General features: G+C 32.3%; 1 protein-coding gene across 1 annotated transcript in view; it reads right to left on the minus strand.

Annotated features, from left to right (window-relative positions):
* The window catches only part of GLRB (glycine receptor beta), a 101,233-nt gene extending 85,191 nt beyond the window's left edge, over positions 1-16,042 (minus strand). Inside the window, exon 1 of the mRNA XM_074227428.1 lies at positions 15,921-16,042. Coding sequence (XP_074083529.1) covers positions 15,921-16,042 — 122 coding nt within the window. The remainder of the gene's footprint in view (positions 1-15,920) is intronic.
* Between the last annotated feature and the right edge of the window lie 1,738 nt (positions 16,043-17,780).

Here is a 17,780-nt window from a genome sequence, read left to right on the forward strand (position 1 = left end):
TTTGGACATTTTCTTTCTTTGGATTACAAATTTAAAAAGACTAACCACACAAGTGTGGTGGGTGATTGCAAGTAGGAAAAAACATAGATTTGGGGAGCCATCATTTTATAACCCCCCAAAATATTTATACAATACACAACTTACCTACATCTAAACATTAGAGAAACTGGAGGTAGAAATGACCTCTATTTCAAGTTGTGCCTGAATAAGCATACCTTCTACAATACATTCAGCAGGTACTGATACAGTCTTTTTTAAAGCTGTCAGTAATAGGGAAGCCCCTATTTTCTTATAGAATCCATTCCATCTTTTGATAGCTCTAATTCAAACCAGTGCTCCTTGTTCTTCCCTATGAGAAGAAGCCAAGGGAAACAAGTTCAAGCACTTCCCATGTGACAAGGGTTCAGTAAAGAAAGATATAGTGACCTTTCAATGTCTTTATTTTGCCAGATTAACCCACCTCAGTTCCTTCAATGCCTTCTCATAAGGCAAGACTGCTTCAGGACTAGAACAAAACTTCAAAAATTATGAAATATGTCAATTCTATTCAATGTAGTTCAATGTAAATTGGGTATGCAATGCACTATGCTAGGCATTAGGTTCTTGTTATTCATTAGTGGGTCAGTCAATAAACATTTATTTAGCATTTACTGTGTACCACATACCATGCTAGAATAAAAAAGATTTCTATCACTGGTTATTTCTTACGTAATTTCTAATCTGACAAGTTTCATGTGTTTCAAAAGCAAAGAAAATTACCTCCATTGATAAAGATTTCATTGCATTAGCTATAAACAGAATATAATCAAAGACCAAAACATCATATTGATTATAAAAAAAATCAAAATTTTCTGAGATCTTGCATACTAAAGTTAAAAGACCACATTAAACAGTTATTCTCCTTTTGAATGTACTCTCTTTATAATTTGATTGGTATAAGAATGATAAGAGGTGGGTGGCTAGGTGGCACAATGGACAGAGCACTGGCCCTGGAGTCAGGAGTACCTGAGTTCAAATCTGGCCTCAGACACTTAATAATTACCTAGCTATGTGGCCTTGGGCAAGCCACTTAACCCCATTGCGTTGCAAAAAAAGAAATAAAAAGAATGATAAGAGATTTTGCTTATAGTTGTTCTAGACTGACACCACTCTCAGTGATCTAAAAGTAAACCAAAAGTTTTAACCTTTTACTTGGCACAAAAATCTTAACACTCCCACTGATACTCTTTCAATTTAAAAATGGAACTATTTTATTAAATCTCAGATCTTTTCATAAGCACTATCTAATAAGTCCCAGGCTATAAAGACAAAATAAATCTCTCTGCATTGGGAAGAAAATTCGTTGTATGAAACATAAAGACAAAAAAATTCTCAATGCAGGGGTTGATCAATAAATAATGTCAAGCACAATAGGATATCATCTAAAGTAATAAAAGGTAGTTTTTATGTTATGGGTGCACTTAAAATGAAACTTGCTAAAAACATTAGAGTACGGACAAATCTCAGAATTCATTAGCAATTGTTATATACTTTATGACTTTATTAATTATAATTTTAAAAATAATCATTTCTGAATGATGTAAAATTTTTCTCCTAATTTACAATTATTCCATTAGTAAAATGAGCATGAAAATAGATCATTAGAAGATAAGTATCTCTGAAAGTCAAATATGACGAAATACTGATACAAAGTATTATTTTGATTTTAGGAAAAAATGACTGGAATTCCATGTGGAAGGTGAAATTTCATGCCCAGTACATATAAATGTTTATCCTACAAGATTACTACAAGAATATTACTTTCTACTTCCTCTTACATAGGATTAAGCATGTTACTTTACTCATTGTTACAACAATATGCCATCTTGAAGCCTGATAGAACCATGCATTTCAAGTAAGATATCTTCAAGTGATTTCCATCTGTGTTTTTCAGATGGTAAAAGAGCTTACTGTAGGTGAGCTTAGTCAATTCTTGTAACAAACATATTTGTCAGATTGATCAAGACCAGTCCAATACCCAAACTTTTTCCTGAATAGTTCCATGTTCTTCAATAATCTGTAGAAGTGAAAGAGTGGAATGTAAATATTGATTCCCTTGGTAGAGGACCAAAGAATACAACAAAAATAACTGCACTTACTTTTTACTTGCACAATTAACTCTCCATTATCCATTAGCACACTATTCCTGAGGAATTTGTTTGTCTTTAGAACTCTTGAATTACTTCATTCTTTCACTAATGTAGTCTGCCTGGGTCTAACCCAGCAGAAAATGAAAGGGAAAATTTGAATGTATTAAGTTATCTGGAATTTTCTCTCACATCTTAACTTGACTGGACCTCTGGGACAATTGCTTTTTCTTCAAAAACCTTTGATCATTCCCCTGTGTCCTCTTCTCCTACCAGCAATGTTGGATGTCATGCAGAATGCAAGTTTTGATGTACAAAAGACACCTGCATTCAAGATTATACTTCTTGATGCAAGATGGTGACATTACTGCTGTCCTTTTAGTGAATGGAATTATTTGGAAAATAAAAAACAAATCTAAATTTAAGTTCCATTATTTTGTCAAATGTCATATAAATTTCCAAAGTATAAGTGAAAATCATAGTATAAAACAAATCATAGTAAAACACAAAGGTTAGGTTAAAAAATTAAATTTTAATAATTTGGCAGTTATATACTAATTGAAGGATAACATAGCATATTACATGGATTACAATCTCGAAGGCATGGCAAACATTTAAATTCAAGTCCTGATATATGTATACATACATATGCAGCTATATATACATATAAATACATATATATATATACACATATGCATTCATTCATACATATATACTGGTGGCTTTATATATTTGTTCCTATACACAGTGCATCAATGTAATGAAATATGTATATGGACATTATCTGTGAATATAAGTATGTATACACGTGTGTCTATATATGTATATACATGCATATATATATATATTGGTATATATAGATATATAGATATATATATATATATTTAGAGCTAATTGTACAAGTGTGCTCTAGCAGTGATGATCAAGAGATGATCTAAGTTCGATAAACAGAGGGTCATATATTGATATTACAAGTTAGAATCATTCCTTTGATCATGACATTTATAGTTACTGATAATGATTTACCTTCTTCTCATGGTTCTTGGACTGGTCCCAAAAGTAACTCCAGTTAAGTAGACCTAGGAGTATATATAACACCAAATGTCATCTTATTTCTCAAGTGTCTTAGATCCTGTGAACAGAAAGAAGAAAAGAAAGAAAAGAAAAACTATCAGCATATACAAATGAGTTATACAGTTTTATATATACATTAATTCTTAAGGATTCAATATTAGCACAAAACTCATTATGATTTCAATAAGAGGTTTCTAGTTAACTCACCTGTATCTCTTGTGAAGATCCTGAAGATCATCTTCAGTTTCATTCCTGAAAGTCTGTGGAAAATGGTATATACATTCTATGTTTCACTTCTGTGTTGGGAATTCCTGTTGATCTTTTACATCCTTTGTGTTGGGGGGAGTCATCTTGTAGAGCCATCAAATTTCAGGAAATAGTTAAGGATGGAATAATAATATCTAGTACAAATAGTGAAAAGGTGTGGTACCACGGAATGTACTCTGAGTATTTAGAGTCAGGGTACATTGGTCTCAATCCCAGACTTTCCACTTGCTACACAAATGATGTTAGGCAAGCAATTGAACCTTTCTAGGACTCTGTTCTTATGAACAATGAGGGTGGGATTAATAGTGGGTACTATTTAGGAGTACATGCTAAGATTTTCTTCAATGGCACCTTAAGTAGTAAATAATTGAAGAATATAATGAGGAGCATATTGTTAGCCTGAGTGTTCACAGCACATTATGTGGTTGTTGTTGTTGCTGGTGGTGGTGGTGATGCTGGTTGTGATAATGGTGGTGGTGGTGGTGGTGATGAAAAGGCCTTGAAGAACAAAAAATGTCAGGAATCACTGTATTAGATGGAAGAATTAAGTTTGAATATTATCTGAAACACTCATGTATCCCTGGGTCAGGTACTTATCTTTTCTCTCTTAGAGCCTTCATCTGTAAAAGGGATATAATAATATCAACCACTTTGTATGGTTGTTATAGAAATCTAATCAGGAAACATGAAAAACCTCGAAGTAGTATATTATTATTATTATTATTATTATTATTAAAATTATATCCTTCCAGATCTAACTCTATTATCTCATAATCATATATATATATATATATGTATATATATATATGATTATAAAGTATAAACTTTGCAGATGAGAAGAGCTGAAGTAGAAATATGATTCTTTAGGAAAATATATATATTGCAAGTCATCAGAAAGAGTAGAAATTTGAGTATCTGAATAAACCAAATGAATTAAATATTCCATTATTTAAATGACTATAATTTGAGACATATACTTTGATGAATCCAATATTTCATCAGTATAGTTGTTTCAATTATCAATATTTGAATAATATTTCCATTCTTTTGATTTGTCCAACTTTTTCTCCAAATATTCCAAGAAATATTGATTCAGCTACCTACAGGACAAGGACAACTTTTGATTTGCCTTTAATATTTAAAAGAGCATGTAGATTGTTCATCTATGGTCAATCATTTCTATATGACTAGTCCATATACATACATATATATTTATGTATACATATATATGGAGAGAGTGCATATGAACATACATATTTATATGTATGTATACATATATTCATACTTATATATGTGTTCATACCTACTTCTATGTATATATGAATTTAGATATATACACATTACATATACTCAATAATGTTCTTTATGTTTCCTCTTATAAACAAACCAACGTGCATAAAATATTAGAGCATAAGTATACACTTTGAATTACTTTAAATTTTGATTCTTCCAAAACCATGATGATCCATAATCCAAAAGTCTAAAATATTACTGAGAGAATGGTGGAATTAAAAGATGAGTTTCTGATTAATATGGAACTATGCTTTCAAATAAATAATTGATATCCTATTTATTGCATTCTCAGTAGGTAGAGTTGGGACTGGAGAGAGGGAAATAATTTTAAACCTATTTTTAAATGAATTCTAAAAATAAATAAACTTTTAAAGAGAGATGGGCTTTTGTAGCAACAGTTTGGTGATGCCCAAAGGGAGAATAGCCTATTTTAAGAAAGCACTGGTAAACTGTGTGGTCTCACAAAAATACATGGTAATCAATTAGCAGACTGAAAAATTCAAACTCTCTATACCATTTCAATTAAGAGAAAATTATGAACAGATGTTCAAGACAAATGTCAAAGGAATTTAAATAACAACACAGAAAAGGCTGCTATAGAGTGTAGCAAAATAGCTGGATTAACATGCCTGGTATGCCACTTGTTTCACTGACAGGTATATTTCAATACAAAGAATCCCACAAAGCCTCTGTTGTTAAGATTAACATTTGCTAAGCGTGATGTGGAATCCTCAGGCATGTGGATGCCTATTTTCAAGAATGCAATGAGATTCAGATATATCTGTCTTTCCTTAAAGATGAACAGCAAAGGTCAACTGCTTCATTTATCCAAAATATTCAATTACTGAGTTTAATAATGTTCTACTATTGTCCTAAATAGTACTCCTGAGATAGGATTCCATAATTATGTCATTCATTTAGAGATTTTGATGAGCATAAATTTGTATAACTTCTTTTATGAAGTAATTTATTTACAAAAGAATTCTGAAGATCAATGCCATGTGAAATAGAAATCATGCACCTATTTTGGGTAGTTAAATTAAAAATAAATTTCAATGATTTTTTACAAGTTCTATTATCCACCATGATATTTTATAGAAATAACTTCTTCCAAGGTACCAGTTACAAAAAGTGACAGAAAATTTGTGAGATTTGGGTCAGAACAGCTTGGTTCAAATCTTAGGCCTGCCATTTGCTACTTGTGTGATCTTGGGCAAGTGTATGGACCACTTTAGACCTCAGTTTGCTCATCTTCAAAAAGAGGGAGTTTGATTCCATGGTCTAGGATTCCTTCTAGTTCTAAAATCTAAGATATATTTGGGGAAACTAATTTCTTTCATTTATAAAATTTGATAAAAAATTTATTTTCATTTGAATTTCATCTCAGGTACCATATTTTTCTTTAATCCTTTCCTGGATGCTGAATACAATGCACACACATATCACTCGTGACATACACATATACATATGTACTCCTGTAAAATTTTTAGAGCCCTTTACATTTAATCTAACTTGTGCTTTGCATATGTCTATTAAAGAATACTAATGGGTCCCTTGAACTTTAATTAACACCATGCCATATGTCTATTGGATTATAAACTCACTAAGGGTAGAGACCACATCATTTTCAACTAGGTATACCAAGTACCTAAGAGGGTGCAAATACTTAGTAGATACTTGTTAAGTTGAATTAATTGAATCTATAGATGATAAATAGCAATAAATAAAAGTTCCACCCAGAAAATGAATGTTACACAATATGAGAATTAGATATTAGTATCAAGCTATCAGGTAATCTATTTGATTTAAAAATTTTTAATTCTGTACTATTCTTTCTTCTTCTTCTTCTTCTTCTTCTTCTTCTTCTTCTTCTTCTTCTTCATCATCTTCTTCTTATTTAGATTCCATATTTAACATAAAATAACAAAAGTGGAGGTGGAGCCAAGATGGCAGAGTAAAGGAAACACTACAGTAAAAGTTCTATAAGCATTCTCTTCTAAATAACTTTAAAGTAATATTTCAAATAAAATTCTGGAGCAGCAGAAGCACCAAAAGATCAGCCCAAGACAACTTAGGAAGTGTGATGAAAAACCCACGATGTGAGATTGACCCAGAGCCCACGTGGAAGGAAACCTAGTTGTGGGACACTGTGTGGGACAACTACACAATAGCAATAGCTATTATATCTAATATCTAATAGTCAGAAAAAGATTACAGAGAACCAATGTGCCAACACTGGGAAGAGGACCAGATTTTGTTTAGCACCTTTATTCTCTATATTCATTTCTTGACCAGAGTTCAAAGGCAGAGAGATGCAATTTTGGTCATGAGGGAGCAAGGGAATTGAGAAACAATATTTTTGACAGTGCCAAGGGCCCTTCCAAGGTAAGGACCAGAATATAGACCAGAAGACCCCCACTTGCAGACAGACCAACATTAATATAAAGTTCAAAGTCAAGAAATAGTTTAGAAAATGAGCATCAACAACAATAAAAATAACTCAACTACAAAATCTATAAAGATGACAGGGAAAACACAATCTCAAAAGACAATGATGTCAAAACAGCTTCTAGCAAAATCTCAAAGAAAAATGTGAATTGCACAAAAGTCAAATAAGAAATACTAGAAGAGCTAAAATGGTTTTCAAAATCAAATAAAAGTGGCAGAGGGAAAAATAAATAAAAAAGTAAGATCAAAGGAAGACAATTATTAAAGGACAATTAATAAGGACAACTAGGAGATACAATGTATAGAGCACTGTTCCTGGAATCAGGAGGATTTGAATTCAAATCCAGCCTCAAACAATTGATACTGACTAGCTTTGTGACTTGAGTCAAGTCACTTAACCCGATTGCCCACAAAAAAAATAGAAAAATCAATTATCAACTTGATAAAAGAAGAACCAAAAATAATAAAGAAAACACATTAAAATCAAATTGGCTAAATGGAAATAAAGTTCACTGAAAAAAATTGCTTTAAATTTAAAATTGGTCAAATGGAAGCTACTGACTTTATGAGTCATCAAGAAATAAAAAAAAAAACAAAGGTAAAAGAATAAAAAAGTAGAAGAAAATGAGAAATACTTCATCAGAAAAACAATTGACTTGGAAAATAAATTGAATTTAAGATTTAATGGACTGGGGAAGCAAGGTGGTGCAGTGGTTAGATAACTGGCCCTGGAGTCAGAAGTAACTGAGTTCAAATCCAGCTTCAGACACTTAATAATTACCTAGCTGTGTGGCCTTGGGCAAGTCATTTAACCCCATTGCCTTACAAAAACTAAAAAAGAAACAAACAAAAAGGTAAGCCTTAATGGTCTACCTGAAAGCCATGATCAAAGAAAGAACCTAGATATTATATTTTAAGAAATTAGCAATGAAAACTCCCCTCAAAACTCAAATCAAAATGTCAAATAGACCCTGAAAGAATCAAACAGTATATGAAAGAGATCACAAAAATGAAAACTTTCAGGAATATAGTCAAATTCCAAATCTCCCAAGTCAAAGAGAAAATACTGCAAGTAGACAGAAGGAAACTATTTAAATATTGTGGATCCACATAATATTTAGCAGCTACCACATTAAAGTAGTAGAGTGCTTGGAAGGCAAAGGAACTAGAATTACAACCAAAAACAACCTACCAAGTCAAACAGAATATAATCCTTCAACGGAAAAATGGATATTTAATGAAATAAAAGACTTTTAAGTAGTTAGGATAAAAGACCAAAGCAGAAGACTTTTAAATACAAGACTTAAAAGAAGAATTCAAAGATAAACATGGAATAGAAAAAAAGGTAAGATACTTAATAAGGTTAAAATAGCAAAGTAATTCTATTTTAATTACCTTTTGTGTTATAGAGATGATTCTGGCTTTCTGCAAGTCAAGTCAGCACAATAGAAACTGATAATTCTGACCAGGCTAGAAAATTTTTTAATACAAATCCAAAGACAGATGATCAGATAGGTTTGGACCTAGCTAAGTTTATATCAGCCAGTCACTCACTTTGGAGTCTGTTAAATTTTAAAAATATATATTTAGATTACTCTTATTTGATGTAATTGTTTTCCTTGAATTTCATTAAAAGTGGTAATGCTTTGGATTTTATTTTATGCATGTACAAACATTCTCAAAAGGGTCCAAATATTTCACCAGACTGCCAAAGGATGCATGACATAAACCAAAATGACTAAGAAATCTTGCTTAAGGTGATGAATATTTTAATCATAGCAACTTCCAAAACTTTCTGTTGAGAAGTCAAGTGTAATTTGTTTCAATGAAAAAACAACCATACCAACAAAATACAAATATTTAAAATATGAAATATCATCCTCACAGTATAAGCTATTGGTATTTTGATTAGGTCCATATTACACTTGAGTACTTCAGGCAGAGTGTAAGAATAAAATAAATTCAAGTCAATACATTTTACTACTTTATAGCAAATTTCTTAGAAATCTGGCATAGAAGGAAATTAGCAATAATAAATTCTAGGAATTATCTGCACTCTTCAAGTAGCCGTAGTATCTTTGTTTTGTTTTGTTTTTTCATTGAAATTAAGTAATTTGTAATCAAAATATTGAGACAACTGATCTATTAAAAGGGGTATATTATACTTCATAGAAAAGAGAAGATGAAACATTTTTGTCACTATTGATTTTCAATACTCTCTTGCAAAGAAAAAAAAAGAAAATAGCATGACCTCCATTGGTTAAGCTGAGCATTTGTTACAATTTAAAAAAAAAATGTATGTGTCCTTTCCATTATACCTGCTAAATCTTTGGCAAAGAAAGATTGGATTTTTTTTATAGTACTGGTAAAAAATAAAATAATACAAAAAAACAAAGCAAAGAAAAACTCTTTCTCTTTATTTTTCTTACCTCCTCCTTTCATAAACATTTAGAACATAATACAACCAAAAAAATCTAAGATTAAAGTATGCCAACAGAAAGTGTTATTTTGCATAGAATATAGACAAAAATGGGAGGTGTACTATTTCCAAGCTCAAGTATCTAGCCCCTCCAGAAAGTGGGGAAGGTATATTGCCTAGAATATGCTTACCATTTTTATAGTGCCTAATGTTTTAGCAAGCCATTGTGCTAAATGCTTTTTTTAAAATATCTGATTTGATCCTCACAAGAACCCTCACAGAAACTTTACAAATGAAAAGACATGTTAATTTTTAATTGATTTGCTCAGGATCAAACAACTAGTAAGAATCTCAAATTGCATTTAAACTCAGATCATTCTAATTTGGGTAAAATATTCTGGGCACTAATGGGAATTGTAATCAGAGGATCTGGGTTTGAACACCATCTCTATGTGACCCTAGGCAAGTCATTTTACCTCTAAAAACTTTGAGTTTCTTCCTCTGTAAATCGACATGGTTGAATGAGGCAACCTTTAAGGTTCCTTTCTAGCTAAACTTCAAATATTTTCCCCTAAGAATTTAGAGTTTATAGTATTCTTCCTCAGGACCAACCCACCAAGAATAAAATATCACAATCATCATTTCGCAGACAAGAAAATGATTTCTAAGTTAATAAATGACATGTACAATCATAAAAGCTCAGATCCATCTGAAGTGGAGCTGGAACCCAAGTTCAGGTCGTTTTCATCTGTCACAATACTTCTCAGAGAAGTAGCATACCATTTTATCAAAGTGAAATAAGAACTATTTTATAGGAACCTTTCTCCAACAGTGTTCTTTTGTATTACAACTGCAGGTAATAAGCATTCTACATAATAATATAGTATAAACAAAAGGACATACATTTTACAAAGTTATACAAAGTCCATTAGGATTTTAAAATGAATAATTTACAAATATCTGATATTAAAAGTAATAATTCTTGGATTAATTGACTAGGGGAAAATGTTGCTTAACTTATCACTCAGGGTTTTAATCAGAGATAACCAAGAAAATAACATTTTTTGAGTTTTTCAAGTTAAACAACAATAGATTTTAAAAATATGTTTGATTTTTGTTTCCCCTCAATTTTTTGCAAATATATAAGGTGCTAGAATTAACGGTATATTACTCAACCATTGTTTCTTTCAATTTAATCAATATTCATTGTGTGCATACAATTGACAATATGCAGAACTGATGAAACTAGAAAGATTAAATAGGACATGATACCTACCCTTAAAGAGTTTATACCCTAGTAGGAGAAAGAAACAGTATATGTACATATACATATACACGTGTGTGTATATACATATATACATATATGTATATATGTACATATTAGTAGAAAGAGGAAGGTTGTGTGTTTTCTAATGGGTACACAAAATAATACTTAAACTCTCTACTTCATAGATTAAAAAACCACTTTGCAAATCTCAAAGTACTATAGGAATGGGAGGTATCGATACTGTTATATAGATGAAAAGTAGAAACTTTTCATATGAGATGGGTTATAAGAGAAGTCTTCAAGAATTAAAATGAGAAACCTGATTAATTATAGATTTGAAAATTAATTTGAAAAGTTCTTCATCAGTTGTAATTTTAGATCTTAAAAAGCAACATAGGGCGGCTAGGTGGCATAGTGGATAAAATACCGGCCTTGGAGTCAGGAGTACCTGGGTTCAAATCCGGTCTCAGACACTTAATAGTTACCTAGCTGTGTGGCCTTGGGCAAGCCACTTAACTCCCATTTGCCTTGCAATGACCTTTAAAAAAAGCAACATATCCCTTTTTCCCCATATGCAGAAAATAGAACTAAGATTTAAACAAATAAAATTCGAAGCAGGAGGTAATATTCCATGGTCACATGACTAGAATAAAATTTGAAATGCTATGGTGACTTTCACTGAAGCAAGGATATATTTTATAGTTCCATAATTGATTCATTGTGATTACATCTGAACACTGCAGACAGAGTCACTAAGCTTGTAGCATATTATGCAGAAGGGTGAGTCAATAGTTGTTCTTTTGAACCCAGCTACATTTGGTCTTCTTTCTTTTTAAAGTAAAACTTATCCAAAAAAAAAGATAGCTACTGAAAAAAAAACCTGGATGATCTATATGTTTAGCCCTGAATTCTATTGCTATCTTGTTTGGGAAATCCACAAGTCAAGGATTTCACATTTGCCATCCTTCAATTTTGTAAATATTTTATGTTTAGTTAAGGCTCTTAATTCAAAGTTACAAAGTTAGAATATTCCCAAACATCATGACTAAACCAATACTTTTTTTGAATCCTAGTTGAAAAATTGAAGAGTATGGTACCAAGGGGTCTTATCTGAAATAAAATAATTCTTGTTTTAGAGGATGAATTCATAATCAAGAGGCAAATAGGTAGAAAGGACAATGAAGTAAGTGTCAGAAAACTGGAATCTAGTTCAAAGTTCAGCTCTAGCACTTATTAGACTTTTAGGTGAATCACTTAACATCTCTGATCACTATCTGTCAAATGGGGAGAATATTACAGACCAAGTACAATAGAAGATCAATACTAAAATTCTGATAAAATTTTTCTTTTCTCACATCAACTTAAGAACATGTCTTTAAAAAGCAAGAATTTGGTAAGCATGTGATTTACATAAAGATCAACATTAATATTCTAGACTTGAATTTAAGTAATCCATGTAATTTTTGTGGGTTGCTTTGTAAAAAATTAATCAAAGTAAATTTTTAAAAACTATTGCTATGCTTATCTTTAGTAATATAATAAATCACTTATTTTAGCACTCCCCCCCAAAGTCCAAAATATCCACTAATAAATTTACAGAATACTATTGAAAAATCTTTACCTTTTATTCAATATTCAATCATCTATCTGTTACTATTTCACAGGATGACAGGTAGGATGTGGATAGCAAACCAGATCTAGAGTCAGGAAACCTGGGTTCAAATTTTGCCTCTGACACAAAATTGCTTTTTGAGCCTGGGTAGCATTGAACTTCTCCAGGCCCCAAGCAACTTTCTGAGAAGTTGAAGAATAGCTGCTGCTCTGCATTGGTAGGGGTTTCCTCACTGAGAATGTTCTCTACCAATAAAATCACAAGTTCAGACATTTAATCCCACTAAAACTGAGAAAAAGCTATTATTATATTATTCCCTAAAGAAAAATACAAATCTGGCACATACTCCCTCCCCTTCCACCTTTAATAAAGTTCTTGATCTATTGTGTAAGTATATGTGTGATGAATCCCTTTATCAATCTGTTTAAAGCCCATGGACTTAAAGAAGAATTTTTGTTACCTCTATTCATAATTGAAGGAAATGTATTTTAGTTTGAGATTAGTAAAAGTAAAGATGCATTTTTTTTCTCTAGCCAGAGCACCTAGAATAATAGTATGACATGAATTACATCAAGGAACGTGCTTTTGTGATCTAAAGCAAATAAACATTTTTTTTTGAATCAGAACTTTAATTTTGGAACTATTCAATGAAAAATGAAATCAGAGACTTCCTAAACTCTATGATAAATGCAAAAATAAATGACTCCAGCCTATGAAATATCGATCTTGTTATACAAATTACAAAACAAGTTTGCACAGGCTTATCACTCTTTAGTTATGCCTGTATACACCCATTAAATATTTAAAGTGAGTAATTATGAAAATAAAATTTTATTTTGCAGATCATGTCAGCAACTCTGTGGTATTTTTTATTATTCTGAATACAGACTTACTTGAGAATTATGTAGGAGTCCCACCAAAAAATTCAAGGCATAGTGGCAAATCATACCTTCAAATATCAATTATCATTAAACATAATTAAAATTCTAAAGATGAAGTTTGTTAAGTCTAACTTGACAAAATTTCAGATTGAGGAGCATCAAATTTACCACAACAGAGTAATAATTTCATTTTTATTTACTCAATTTAATTATAAATTAATGACTAAGAGATGCTAAACATATATAATTACCTTTGATATGCTATAAATTAATATGATAGTTGCGTTCTGAAATGAGACAGAATGTTCGAATATGCAATAATTACGTAACTATTTATTTGGATAGCAAATATATACATTCCAAAAACAAAACTCCTCCAAAACACATATATATTCCAAGTTCATCAGAGATTTGTAAAGGTTGATAAGAAATATTCACTAGGACAATACACTGAAATGAGCTACTATCAAGCTAAAAAAGAAAACATTAACATGTATTGACTATGGAACCCTGAAATCATATTTAAAATTTAAATTTTTGCTTAAATTTAAATATTTAAAATTTAAATATTTGCTTAAATAATTTAAATAAATCTCTTAAAAGTATAGCTGCTTTGGAGAAATAAAACAATGTAAGAATCCACAATAATAGTATGTAATCAATTTTCTTCCTTAATGATTCAACTGGGCTTGATGATAATATTAAAATACCCAAAGCATGAAAGATTTCCAATATTCTCAGTAAAGATGAAACTACCTTGTGAAAGAGCATGTAGATTATCAGTGTCTACAATCCGTGTCCTCCTTCTGCTCTAAAGAGAGTAGAAGAAATCTGTTGAACTTTTAACTACCGCTTTTCATTCATTCCCATTTTTATCAAGGTTCAACCCAGTACTACTATGTCACTCCTGTATCTCTTCCTCAAATTATCCTTTACTTATTACTACGTGTACATATTGTCTATTCTTTTAGAATGCATACTTCGTGAATGTAGGGAACAATTTTATGTTTGTTTTTGCTTTGCATCCCAAACACTGATATCACATTGAGGGAATAAAAATAAATTTTTGTTGACTTGTTGAACTACATTGGAAGGTAATACACAGATAAAGAGCTCTCCCTAATAGATGACACACACTGAAAGATATATGAATTCAACAACTAACAAAAAAGCACTGTCGATTTCAGGAGTTTGAAAATGACATATGAAGTGTGTGAATATACAAATATGTGTGTATGCATATGAATATATGCTTATATTATATATATGTAATTGTGTGTATTAAAAAATTGATGTTTCTCTAGCATTAAACTTTTTTTCTCCATAAGAAAGTTTAGGTGAAAGCATTCCAGCATTTTTAGAAATTTACTATATCTATCTATATTCACTTACAAATATATATATATAGAAAGATAGATAGATAAACCATATATATCATGTACATATGCATAATATATATGTACATATATGCATAATCTAGAATTAATCCTAGCAATTTTATCCCTCAAAAAGTAGTGTTTTTCACACAGAACAATTTAAAAGGACTCCAAAATCTCTTATGAATCTCCAATGTAACAATGATCTACATTTTCAAGAAGAAATGACAAAGGAGTAATATAATATTGATGAGAGAAATATGGATTATTTTAAATTCATAATTGATAATTTGATTTTTTAACCAAATTGAATTTTCATTACAGTTATACTACAGAGGTTACCTAATTACCTATCACATGGCAATATTTATGCTACTAGATCTTTATTTCATTTAGAGGCAAGCCAATTTTTTTTTAAGCAAAGCTTTTTCAGAAGGCTATTATCCATTGTGATTCATTAGTTATAGAAATTGATTATGAAAAAATTAGTCAACACTGAAACATAAACTCTTGCCTTAGACATTTGGCACCTTAAATTTACACATTGCCACCAATTTTAAAAATACTGTGAAAATTATTTTACTAATTTTTTCAGTTTCTGTTTCTTTAAAAAAAATCACATTCATTAAAATGGTAAATAAGGTAATCACAGTTATTTCATTGCTTAGGTAGATGCCCATTCATTACACACACATACACACATACATGTTTATATGTATATGCATATTTACACATATGTGCTTATATGTGTTCAGAAAGAGAGGTTTTATGCACACACACATGTATACATGCACACAACCACAGAGATATCCAGACAACTTTAGCAGACTTTTTTCCTGACACATTCTAAAGAAAATGGAGCTTCAGTAACCCATGAAAAGTTTTTAGTCTGAGTAAGGGAGTTATGATGGGGATTTTTAATGTCTTTCTAGAAATTTGAAAATTTTACAAGTTCGTGGCATTTAATTTGAATTTTTTGTTACATAACGGAAGCTACCATTCAACATACTATCTCTCACCTTACCTTGTTCTAAATAAAAGAGAAACATGTTTAACTCCTAATGGGAAGCACTAATTCTGTGTTTACAATATGTTCCCTTTAGAGGTGAAAAAAATCAATCACTATTTGTCTGCATATAAAAATATAAAGCACATACGATGGGCACAGATACTGCTTCTTTTTCCCCTTCCCTTTCTTGGAAGACTTCTCTTTAGAATAGACTTCTTCAACCCAGAAGGAGAATAAGATAAGAAAGAGAATCCCCCAAAAGAACTTCATCTTGAAATAAGTCCAGAATGATCTATAAGAAAGGGAAACAAAGAAATGTTTATACTAGTGAAGTTAATGACAAATACCTGAATTTCTATTGCAGTGTACCTTAATTGTACCAAAAGGGTCTACACTCATTGTCTTTTCAAATCTTTAGAGTTTAAATCTCTTTAGCAGAAATCTGAGTTGAAACACCACATGCTCATCTTCAACCTATTAACGTTCTTCTCATGAGTATGTCATATTGATGGAAAAAATGCTGTGGAGGGAATTTACAAGGACTCAAAAAACACCAAATATGTATGGAATTTTATTAATCTCAATTTTAAAATTCTAACAAATATAAATAAAGCTAAAAGACAAAGTAATTATTAGGATAGTTTCAAACTATACATCCCATTCAGAACTATTTCTATGCTGAGGTTAAAATCAATATCAATAAGTCAATAAAAATTTATTAAACATCCTCTTTGTGCTAAACACTGGATTGTTAAAGTGTTAAACAAAGAAAAAGGTTGTTTGCTTTTCTCAAGGCAGATATGAGCCAGTAAAGTATTTAACTATACAGTATTAAATCATAAAAATAGTGTCCCTATAGTCAAAAGTAACATTAAAGAAGTGATACAACAACCATTCTGGGCCATATGCTTGATCACATTCAATATTTTTCATGCTGCAGTCCAGAGTCATATTTTTCACCCCTAAAGATGAAAATAGCTTCTGCCTCTGCATCTTTTACTTTCAGTACCATGAACAGCTTCCTCACTGTCTACCCAAGAGTGAAAGAGGCATTCCAATTTCTTTAATGCCATTGCCTTCTTCCCTCTTTGCCTTAGAGATTTTCACGGTCTCTCAAAACGAATGTTTTAAACGGTTTTAAATGATCTTCTTTATCACTGGACCATTTCCTTGCCTATTCCCCAAGGAGAAATAAAGTAGGCCCCTTTCTTTGCTCCTTTTACTGTAGGCATGGCTAATGGCAACTGCAGAAAGGTCTCAGTTGCCAACCACAGCATCAATGGTTCCCTTCCCCCATTATAGAAGGGGCCCTAGTTCATTCTGAGAAACACTCACCCATGCCATTAAGTCCCTCCTTCACCTTGATTCCCTGGGGGGAGGGGGGAGAGTAGAGGGAGAAGAATGGGTAGAGGAGGCCCTCCCCAAAAGCAGCAGGTTGGAATGGAAGCTTTCTTCCTTCAGTTACCAACCCCCAACCTTTCCAAAGCCAGCAATAATGACTGATGGGGCTTATTGGCAGAAAGATTGCTGTTGGGATCCCCTTTCCTTCAGTTTCCCAGTCCATTCCCTCTCCATCAGCACCCCTTGATAAGACAGGGCACTGAAGGTGATGGAGATGCAGTCTCCTCATTCTTCCCCATACTCCTGCGCCGCAGTCCCTGCCTCCCCCTAAAGGAGCTTACTCCCTCTTCTTGCCCCATCCTTCAATGGGTCTATTTAGCCCGGTTCCTAAAACCCAGCCAGCTCGCCTGCATCCTCGGCCCAGACAAGCTCTCCTCCTCCTCCCCCCCTCCCCGACCCTTAGTTGGTACCCTGGTACTCACCTCCAAGGCGCCCCCAGTCCGAGTCAGCCCACAGAGCGGAAAGCGCCGAGCAGGCAAGCGCCTTGGCCGGTGCACTGGCCCGCGGCGGAGGCGGGGGCAGCCCGGGGTCCACGCTGGGCTGCCAGCCTAGCCAAGGGGGCAGTTCTCCCCCTGATGGCCCGAGCCCAGCTGCGGCTGACGCGCCT

This window comes from Macrotis lagotis, chromosome 3 (assembly GCF_037893015.1).
Source record: "Macrotis lagotis isolate mMagLag1 chromosome 3, bilby.v1.9.chrom.fasta, whole genome shotgun sequence".
Taxonomy (NCBI): domain Eukaryota; kingdom Metazoa; phylum Chordata; class Mammalia; order Peramelemorphia; family Peramelidae; genus Macrotis; species Macrotis lagotis.